General features: G+C 43.6%; 1 protein-coding gene across 1 annotated transcript; it reads left to right on the top strand.

Moving 5' to 3' along the window:
- Nucleotides 1-258: 258 nt before the first annotated feature.
- On the top strand, nt 259-10,804 carry LOC136450629 (uncharacterized). Its single transcript, XM_066451174.1, is given in 17 exon segments — nt 259-932; nt 1,123-1,202; nt 2,747-2,931; nt 3,201-4,185; nt 4,278-4,405; nt 4,656-4,715; nt 4,815-4,862; nt 4,953-5,026; nt 5,359-5,462; nt 5,465-5,503; nt 6,105-7,417; nt 7,419-7,592; nt 7,594-7,965; nt 7,967-8,524; nt 8,526-9,693; nt 9,780-9,934; nt 10,013-10,804. Coding segments are annotated over 17 exon segments (6,243 nt in total). The 5' UTR covers nt 259-558; the 3' UTR covers nt 10,439-10,804.
- The last annotated feature ends 648 nt before the right edge of the window (nt 10,805-11,452 follow it).

Raw genomic sequence — 11,452 nt, 5'->3', positions numbered from 1 at the left:
GCGGGTGGCGGCCCCCGTCCCGCGTGATGTGTCACCCTCACCGCGTGTCCGCCCCACTGGACGCCTGGACGGAATGGATCAGTCGCGTGCGCTCCCACCGGCCCAACCGCCCCTGCAAGTCCTCCAGAACCAAAAGCGGACGGCAGCAGCTGACGCCGACCGCACCTCCGCCGGATCGCCTTTATGCCGAAAGGCCCCTCCCAACCCCGCGAATTATTCCGGCACCCCCTCTTCCGTCCGTTCCGTTCCACTTCATTCCCGGGGAGACGCAGGCAGGCAGGCAAGCAGCACAGCAGCTCTCGCTTTCTCCCCTCTGCCCCCACGCGCCCACAGGGGCGGGGAAAGGGAGGCAGGGGCAGCTGGGGGCTCACGGGTAGTCATCGCACGCGAGTACGCGACGCGAGAGCCCAGCTGCAGCGCCCAGGATTAGACGAGACCGCCGCGGCGGGAGACGAGGAAGACGTCGTCCCCCCCCCCCCCACCCCCCCGTGGTCGACGACCACCGCTCCCACGCTCCCCGGCCGCGGCGACGCTGCGGGCCCTAAACCCTACCGATCCATGGAGGCCGCCGCGCCCGATGGTGCCGCGCAGGCGTCCCCGGCCCCCGCGGAGGCAGACTGGCCGCCCGAGCTCCGCCTCCCGCCGCCGCCGCCCCCTGCGGGGGCGGACGATCCGCGCGTCCTGAGCTCGATCATCGGGGACGCGGCGGACCCACCACCGCCCCCGCTCCCGACCCCGCCGCCTCCGCAGCAGCTCGGGCAGAAGCGGAAGCGGGGGAGGCCGCCCAAGAGGAAGGACGGCGCGGGCGCGGGGGCTGGGGCGGTGGTACCGGCGCCGCGGCCCGCCCGGGCCGCCAGGAGGAGGGAGGACGAGGAGGAGGTCGTCTGCTTCATCTGCTTCGACGGGGGCAACCTCGTCGTCTGCGATCGGAGGTGGGTGCCCGTGCAGCGCGCGCTCCTGCTCCTCCCTCCGTGTTGACTGCGGGACGCGTCGTGGGGGTTCTCCGAGGCTCTCTGCCCCGCACGTGTTGCCTCCGCAATTGCGCGCTGGAATTTTTTATTCTCTCTTTCGGATTGGGGATTGACTGACCCGCCTGCTCGTCGTCTCTGTTTCTTGCTCCAGGGGTTGCCCCAAGGTCTACCATCCAGCGTGCATCAAGCGTGACGAGGCATTCTTCCAGTGCCGGAGCAAGTGGAACTGCGGTGAGTTTCATTCATCCATTGCTTAAACCTGTTGTGGCAGGGTGGGATTATTTCGCATTTCTTGCTGCGCAATTCTAATACCCAAAATTAGGAATCATGCATGTGTTACTGGTTATATTTCTTTTTCCTAGCAATTGTTTGAAGTGAATATTGGTTGGTTGGCGGTTGGATACACTTGCAAACAATGCTATTTTTGAACTGATTTAGACATGCGCACGCTTTCCACGGGGCTCGTGTGTCGCTAGCTTCTCGGACAATGCTAACGGACTTAGGTTCCCGATATTGAGACAATAATCCTGCCTCTACCAATCAGATGGTTCATATCATGAGTTTGTGCACGCTTTCCACGGGACTCGTGTGTCGCTAGCTTCTCGGACAATGCTAACGGACTTAGGTTCCCGATATTGAGACAATAATCCTGCCTCTACCAATCAGATGGCTCGTATCATGAGTTCGCGCATGCTTTCCACGGGACTCGTGTGCCGCTAGCTTCTCGGACAATGCTAATGGACTTAGATTCCCGATATTGAGACAATAATCTTGCCTCTACCAATCAGATGGCTCGTATCATGAGTTTGCATTCCCTTACTTACTTTGAGTGGGGTTACCGTTCCGTACACTGCCGCGTTAGAAACGTGAATAGCTAACATGGTAAGTGATAACTGATAGCTAAGAAGACAGGTCCAAAGGGAAAGTAGAATACATCACGTGTGGTGGAGAACAGTCACGTTCACAGTAACTGAGTTCCCAGATCGATTGGGTCGAGGAACGTGGTATGCTACTTCAGGAAGGTTTTGCCAAGGCCGGGACGAGATTGTTTCCTCGATCCCAGGACAAGGAACGTGCCATCGTACCACTTCCCTGGTTACACTGGTCACGTGTCATGTTATGGGCAATAAATAATCTTGATTAACCTTTTGTGTGCTTCATTGTATTTACACGTGCGATTCGATTCATTAACCTAGTATCTTCAGTATGAATGCTCAACTACCTATCTTTTATCATTGAAGAATTCCTGTTTTCCGCGCTCCCAGGACAAGGAACGCGGCATCGTACCACTTCCCTGGTGACACTGGTCACGTGTCATGTCATGGGCAATAAATAATCTTGATTACAACACCTTTTGTGTGCTTCATTGTATTCACACGTGTGATTCGATTCATTAACCTAGTATCTTCGGTATGAATGCTCAACTGCCTATCTTTTATCATTGAAGAATTCTTGTTTTTGTCTGCAGAAGTTTCTGGGATGTGTTTGTGTAGGCTCTTTGCGTGGTTACGTTCAGTTATTGGGATTGTGATTGTCTAGTTCTTTTCCTCCTTTTTTATGCAAATGTACAAACCGATATGTTTTTGTTTTTGAGGTGTACCATGTTGTTGTTTGTGAGGGTGATGATAACTGATGCGTAGTTCCGTAATGAAGCTCAGCTTGTTCGGATTTTTGGATAGTAGAAGATGGAGTATGTATCTTAATGCGATGTTAACCTTGAAATGGTAAACCCGCTTAACTGTTTGTTCTGCGTTTCTTCTCGTTTTGTATGCCAGGCTGGCACATATGCAGCAGCTGTGAAAAGGCAGTGCACTACATGTGTTACACTTGTACATACTCCCTCTGCAAAGTGTGCATCAAGAAGGGTAAATTCTTCAGTGTCAGGGGGACAAAGGGCTTCTGCGACACATGTTATGGGACTATACTTTTGATAGAATCCAAAGATGAAAGTGCAACAAAGGTAAACCTCATAAACACGTTTCAGTTCAACTTGGTGTTATGTTATTTGCCTACAAGCCTTTTTAGCAAGTTGGTCATTCACTCGCTCCTGTTCTTTGAGAGATTAATATTTATTCTTTGCCTATCTTGCCCACAAGCCGCACTGTCCTGCTTAGCACTGAACCTCATATGGTCCATACTTTGAGAAACTAAATATTTCACATATGATTTGATGCACTTCCCTACATGCCCAATTGACCCTTTCTTTTTCATGTTATGTGTCTATTGCAGGTTGATTTTGATGACATACTCAGCTGGGAGTACCTGTTCAAGCTATATTGGTTAGATCTGAAAGGGAAGCTTTCATTAACATTGGAAGAACTTACTACTGCCAAGAACAGATGGAATGTTCCTAGCACTTCTGCTAGGAAAGAAAAAGAGGAGTCGTCTGATGACCTGTTTGACGCTAATGATGATGATGATGCTGGTTCTGACTGCTGCTCAAGAAAACAAAGGCGAACTAATTCAAGGAAAAAGGGTCAAAAACGCCGAAAGGTAAATAAAGATTGTAGCACTGCTGCAAAAAAGGTCAAGCTTCCAACTAGAAATACTGAGAGCGTTCCCACGGAAGTGCCAAATGAACGGGTGCCATTGCCAGTAGACACAAAAGTACCAAATGAACCAGTGCCCTTGCCACCAAACATGAAATGGGCATCACCAGAGCTATTGGAGTTTATAGGACACATGAGAGATGGCGATCAATCTTTCATTTCTCCGTTTGATGTTCAGACTCTTCTGCTTGATTATATCAAGAAGAATAACCTTCGCGATCCTCAGAGGAAAAGCCAAATTATTTGTGACTCGAGACTTCACCGCTTGTTCAGGAAAGCACGAGTTGCTCACTTTGAGATGTTAAAGCTTTTGGAAATGCATTTTCCGATGAATGAGACTTCAACAGTATCTGATAGTAGCCAAGTGACTATCAATCTCAATTCAGCTCATGTAGATACCAATGGATACAATGACATGGCTGCAAAATTTTCTCCTGATAAGAGAAGGATCCATAGAAAGATGGAAAGAGATACACAAGTTAATCTTGAGGATTATGCAGCAGTTGACATGCATAATATAAATTTGATTTACATGAGGCGCAGCCTGATGGAGGATTTAATTGATGATGCCAAATTCTCAGACAAAATTCATGGTGGTTTTGTGAGGATAAAAATTTCTGATGTGTGCCAGAAACAAGACATATATCGTCTCGTAAAAGTTATTGGTAAGATAATTTACTTCTTTATTAAATTTATTCTTAAAGTTTGTTTTAACGGTGAGCTATTTTTTTTCATTTTCTTTCTTTTCTTTTTGCAGGAACACACAAGGTTCCAGAAAAGTATAGCATTGGAAAGAAGATGACAAATTTTGCACTTGAGATATTGAATTTAAACAAAAAGGAGATTATTACAATGGATACAATATCTAATCATGATTTTATAGAGGTTAACATCTTTTACTTACTGTCCTGTCTGATGTTTAGCTCCCAGAGGTAGCATTTTTTAGAAGTCCTTATTTGATTTTATTGTCTAGTTTGTGTTGTTGAATGCTTGGTATTTATGGTCGTACCTTTTTACCCAAGGGGGAATATGATCAAATTCTAGTTCTTCCTTCCAAGTTAGAGGCGGTACTCTTAGTTGAACTACATTGGGTTTCATTTTTACCTCGTTTTGATATTTACATTTGCTTGTGTAGGAGGAGTGCAAACGTTTAAGGCAGAGCATGAAGTGTGGTGTAATTAGCAGACTAAAAGTGGTACTGCTACATGGGACTGAACACTTGTGACCTAATTTCGTTTTGGCCCATCAGATATGTGTAGGTTTGATTTGTGTTTGTTTTGTATTATTAATGCAGGGGGATATCCTAGAGAAAGCAATGATATTGCAATCTGTAAGAGTGAACTGATGTAAGGACAACTCGACATGTATACAATGATCGTTTTTTTTTCTTCAAAAGATCTCAAACTTGACTTACTAGTATTTATAATCTTTACAGTGGTTTGAAAATGAAAAGCAGAGGCTTGGGCATCTACGTGATCGTGCAAGTGAAACTGGGCGCAGAAAAGAATATCCTATTGACCATATTATGATGTGTGATGCCTTTATTAGCACTTATAATGTTTTTAATTGACTGAATTGCCATTTCTTGATTTCTGGATCCTTTTCGCTCCTTACCAAAATTGGCTATGCTTTTATAATTTTATTTAACTTAGGGCAGCTCCCATTTTCTTGTCATAGCTTCAGCAGTAGAGAGGCGTGCTTCTAATAACTTGTAATCCTTTGCTCAGGAATTGTGAATATTCATGATAATCAAGTACAGCTTTATTTTTGTTATAGAACTATAGGCAACTACTTGTACTGCATGCTTCATTATTTTGTGATCCTTGACTGTATCATACACTTAGAGAATATGTAGAAAAGCTGCAGCTTCTCGACAATTCTGAGGAAAGAACTCGTAGGATTAATGAAGTTCTGGAAGTGCATGTTGACTCACATATGGATCCTATTATGAGTCTGCTGAAGAAACAGATGAGAAAAGAACTGGTATATATCTTCCTGTAATGTTAATGCTTCAAGTTGCATGTTGATTAAGGCCAGTCTCAGTGGAAGTTTCATCAGAGTTTCATTTGCATTTAATGAGCTGCCACATAAGCGCTTTTGATGATGTGGCAAGGTTTTTAATAAGAGAGAGAAGAAGTGAGTTTCATGGGGATGAAACTCTCTTAGCACGAATACCAACTCTCTCTGAGTCACCATTAAATATCTATGAAACTCTAGAATGAAACTCACCATTGAGAATGGGTGTTTCATCCATATTTCATTCCATTCTACATGACGTGGTCGTCTTGGAAACAACATAATGAAACTCTCCACTGAGACTGGCCTAATAAATATTGGAATGTAACTATTTCTCTTGTATCGAATAAATCTTGCAACTGTAGCATAATTTCATGTGGTTTGTTGAGTATATTCTAAATATCCATCTAGTATAAGTTTCTGCACTGTAATTTTCTTCCAAAGTTGCAATGCTGTACATTTGAATTTATGTTGTGATAAGCATCAACTCATTAAAATAAATCACATTTCTGAGTCTGAGTGTTGATTAAGTGTAGTGTTTGAGCATTTGCTTGTTTATTATATGCAGTTGCAAAGTCGGTAAATCGGACAAGACCAGATACAACCATATCGCGAAGAATATCAAGATATCTTAGCACTAAGCAAAACCATCCTCAAAAAGTTTCTGATTCTAGCCACCATCCAAAAAGCTTGTCCACAGAAAGTACAATTTGTGAATCAGGGGCAAGAAGTTTGGAGAACAGCACAGCAAACAGAACTATGTATGAAGCTGGATCACTTTCATCTTCTGGAGTAACAATGTCAAATGACACAGAGCCGGAGAAAGTCTGGCACTACAAGGATCCTTCTGGGAATGTTCAGGGTCCATTTACTCTTTTGCAACTATCAAAGTGGACAAGTTACTTCCCACGTGATCTGAGAGTATGGCTTACATTTGAGAGTGGAGAGAGATCATTGCTGTTGACTGAAGTGCTTTCAAAACAGCAGAAAGATTTCACTCAGGCTGCATCACATACAAGTAACAAGGCAACACTGGTTGGCACTGGAGATACAAGGAACAGCCCTAGTGTGGATCAGACCAATGCTTTCTCCCCTGTTGGTCATAGCATGGTTAGTTCTTCTGGAATAACTGTTCAGCATAGTAAGTATTCTGTTCCAGAAAGGGAAAGTGTGTGCTCTCCAGATGATAGCTTGTCGCTATCAACTAGTTCGGTTCCACTGAAGGATGCTTATACTGTGAATAGCCAAGCACACTGCCAGAATAAGCATTCTGTTTTCATTCAATCTCCTGGGAGTTCATATGGGCACACAGACTTGAACCATGATGGAATACAGGGATGCTCTGGTGAATCAAACCACCATCACAGCAGTGGAACCCTATGGAGTCCTACCGTGGCACATATGAGTTGTAGTGGACGTGGTAATGTGGAATCTCATCAGAATCAGTACGTTTCCTGGTCACAAAGTCAACATGAATCTAAAAATAGTTCACAAAGAGGACCTGTTAAAGATCTGATGAATTCAAGGCAGGATCTATCAAAAAATCTACCTACTCAACGTATCGGGAAAGATGTATCCAGTCCTTTGTTTGCTTGGAGTCCGGCCGAGTCGAGGACAGCTTCAAGTCAACATGAAGGCTCTTGCTTAAGTTCAACAACTAATCCAAGCTTTCTCGATGAACTTCATTCTTCTATTGCTTCTGCAAAGCCTAAGAGCTGTGCTCCAGCAACCCCTATTGAAGACAGAGGTTCTAGTTCACCATCTGGCATGCTGAGTCATGCAGAAAGAGTTCCAATCTGCAGTCCACAATCAGCCCCTTCGGCATCTGCTTCCGATATGTGCAAGATGGAGATCACGAATCAGCAAAGAACACTTGAGGCTGGATACATCGAATGCTTCAGTTAACCAGTCTCCGGAATCAAAGATTTTCCCTGTATCCTCTCCTGATAACCGAGATATTGACCGTGAGTTTCCTAGTCCAGTTCCAAGATCTGAGAATAAGCACATTGCGGTTGACAGCTCAGGATTAACACCAGCATCACCTGAAAATATTACTACTGAATTTGCCTGGTTCAGATACATGCAAGATGGAGGAGGTCGTGAGTCAGCAACAAGTAATTGGGGCTGTTGTATTGAGTTCTTCAGATAGTCATTCTCCTCACTCTAAGGTTTCCCCTGTATCTTCTCCTAATAACGAAGATAAGAAACATGAATACCCCAGTTCAACCCCAAGGTCTGAGAATAAGATTCCTGCTGTGGACAGTTTACTTTCAACATCAGCTGCTCCTGAAAATCTAACGACAACTTCTGCCCATGATTCTGATACATGCAAAATGGAGGAGTTAGTGAATCAGCCAAAAACACTTGAAGCAGATGCATCAAATGCTCCACTTTGTCAACCTCCTCATTCTCACATTTTCCCGGTACCGTTCTGACAATCAAGATATAGAGCGTGAATGTCCAGGTCCAACTCCAAATTCTGACAGTAAGGAACCTCTTGTGAACAACTCAGCGACAACTTCTGCATCAGCCTCTGATACAAGCAAAATGGAGGAGTTTGTGAATCAGCAAAAAACACTTGAAGCAGATGCATCAAATGCTCCACTTAATCAGTCTCATTCTCACATTTTCCCAGTACCTTCTGACAATCAAGATATTGAGCGTGAATGTCCAGGTCCAACTCCAAGATCTGACACTAAGGAACTTCTTGTGAACAACTCAGTGTTAACATCATCAGCACCTGAAATTCTAACGACAACCTCTGCAGCCTCTGATACATGCAAAATGGAGGAGTCAGTGAATCAGGAAAAAACGCTTGAAGCAGATGCATCAAATGCTCCACTTAATCATCATCCTCATTCTCACAGTGTTCCTGTATCTTCTGATAATCAAGACATTCAGCGTGAATGTCCTAGCCCAACTCCAAAATCTGACAGTAAGGAACCTCTTGTGGACAACTCAGTATTAACATCAGCCGCGCCTGAAATGCCTAGCGGCAACTTCTGCCTCTGATACATGCAAAATGGAGGAGTTTGTGAATCAGCAAAAAGCGCTTGAAGCGGATGCAACAAATGCTTCACTTAACCAGCTTCCTCACATTTTCACTGTATCTTCCGATAATCACGATATTGAGCGTGAATGTCCTAGCCCAACTCCAAGGTCTGACTGTAAGGAACCTCTTATGGACAACTCAGTATTTACATCAGTGGCGCCTGGAATTCTAGCAACATCTTCTGCTTCTGCTTCTGGTACATGTAAAATGGAGGAGTTTGTGAATCAGCAAAGACCAATTGAAGCGGATGCATCAAATGCTTCACTTAATCAACCTCCTCACTCTAGCGTTTTCGCTTCATCTTCTGGTGATAACCAAGATAATGCGTGTGAACGTCCTAGTCCAAGTACAAGACCTGAGGGTGAGCAGCCTCTCATGGATAACTCCGGGTTAACATCAACAGTGCCTCAAAATCTAACTTCTATTTCTGCATCTGCTTCCGAGATATGCAAGATGGAGATCTTGAATGAGAAAAGAATACTTGAAGCAAACCCATCAAATGGTTCGATTACTCATTCTCCTCAATCCAAGGTTTTCCTTGTACCATCTGATATCCTAGAGCGTGGATTTTCTAGTGAAACACCTAGGCCTGAGTTTAAGGAACCTGTTGTGGACAGCTCTGGGTTAACATCAGCAGCACCTGAAACTTTAATGACTAAGCAACATGTCCACTCATCAGATGCCTTTGTACCACCAAAGTCTGGTGTTCCAACTGGGGAATTAGGTGACGCGAAATCAGATTTTAAAGGTGAAGAAATTATTCAAAAAGAACAATATTGTGAGAGTGAATCTATTGTTGCTACAAGAGAGAATTTGTTAATTGATCCTTCCTTTGGTGCTGAGTTGATAGATGTGTCAGATGTATTGGAATCCTTAATGGAAGAAAGGGGTGGAACTTCGTACATGCCAGGATCAGTCGAGGACTTCCTAGCCGCTTCAGCTGAGGAAGAACCACGCTACTCTAGCCCTATCGCATTATCTCCTTGGGGTGAGCCTAGCTACTACCAAGGTGATGCTGTTAATTCTGCACTATGGGGTATTCAAGATTCGATCAATGATATGTGGCCATTGCTTTCACCAAGACCTATGCTCCAACCTTCATCTGGTTAGTCAGCGTGTCGATGATTAGCATTTCCAGAACTCTTCATTAATTCTATTCTATTGTTGAATCATCTGTTTTCTCTCCACCAGGTATTGGAACTGAGGGGAAGGAAACATATGATATCAACGAGGTGGCTGTGACCCATGTTAATAGTGATTTTTTTCAAAGAGGATCAATGATTGGGGAGGAAAATGTGAACCAGGCTAACTTGAGTGCTGTTGCAGATTGGATGCTGTCTGATCAGGTAATGGTGTTGCAATATTTTAATGTCATTTATTTCCTGTATACTTATCATATGACATTGTGTTTTTCACTACTTTAGATCCCATCAATACCAAATGGTATGTCAACATCATCAGTAGATGAGAGCACCAGAGTTTTAGGTTCTCAAGCATCAACCAATCAGAGCTTAGACTGGGGTACTACATGGACTACTAGTCAGAATCTCAGCATGTATAGCAATGAAAAAACAGAGCCCTCGAGTAAAAGCTATTTGGAAGAATCAAGGAAGCAGGAAACCACCAATTCCAGTCTTTCTATTTCTGGAGAGACCATTGGAAACAACAAGGGCTTGAACCCTCCTGATAATGCTAATCGGGGCAGCCAACTGAGTCATCATCACCGTGGCAGGTACTCCCAAATCAGTGAATCTTGGCTACTTAGTTCAAATCACTCTAGGATTAGGTCTGATAGATTTGGCAGCTGTGGGTCATCACGATCAACTTCAAAGGGACAAACTAGGGGCTAATGTATATTCTCAAGTGCGGGAGAAAGGGTGCATCTTGTAGCTACCTGCATCCTTGATCTCGCAGCAGGAATAGGTTTTAAAATTCTCTGTCATATCTTTGCAGTTTGTATAGGCTAATTACAATTTAGTCAACAGAGCGTAAATGACCATCTCTGCTCCACTCAACTGTAGCAAGGAGCATATGTTTAGCATAGAGGTATGACTGAATGGCCCTGCCCAAGAAGTAGATTCAGCTCTTGGGCATGGTCTGTATCATCTTGACATTCTGTTGGATGGAACTGCAACTGTACACCGGCATCTCTTGACACCGAAACGCCTGATGGGTTGGAAACAACTATATCTTATTGATTGATTTAGCTTTTGATTTGTTTCGGTGTTGATGGGACGATTTAGCTTGCTGTTGAACAATGTTCAGTATTCTTGGCTTTCGCAATTTGATTGGATTTAAAATCATGGATAGCGTTGTGCGATGTTCAGATTGATGATAATTTTACTTAGGAAATTATGTGGAATGGAATAATTTGCCCATTGATTGACGCCTGTGATGGTACCACTTTTATCTTGGTGCTTCATATTTGTGGTGAGGATAGTTTGTAAAGTTCATTTGCAGTTGTCGATGTGATAATTGAATACTCTCCATCTCGTTTTTTGAGCCAACAAGAGCCAAGTTTGATCAAATATATACAAAAAATGCTAATATTTATAATAGAGAATAAGTATTATTAGATTAATTATACTCCCTCCATTTCTTAATATAAGCCATATAGATTTCTAAAGAAATTTCTAAAATATAGGTATGTATCAGCTCCCACGCCGATTAGTTTGGAAATCTTCCCATCGTACATAGCAAATGCCCCAACCAATCCCTTAGATTTAGGAAGCAATCTGATCGGGAGAGAGAAGATGTTCTGATTTTTCTTTTTTTCCTCGGTCTCACATCTTTCTCCAAACTGTGCGTTAATATTGGTGCTAAAAACTATATGGCTTATATTAAGGAACGGAGGGAGTACTTGT

Source organism: Miscanthus floridulus, chromosome 1, assembly GCF_019320115.1.
Source record: "Miscanthus floridulus cultivar M001 chromosome 1, ASM1932011v1, whole genome shotgun sequence".
Lineage (NCBI taxonomy): Eukaryota > Viridiplantae > Streptophyta > Magnoliopsida > Poales > Poaceae > Miscanthus > Miscanthus floridulus.
The sequence above is the reverse complement of the archived record's forward strand: the minus strand, read 5'-3'. Positions and strand labels throughout refer to the sequence as shown.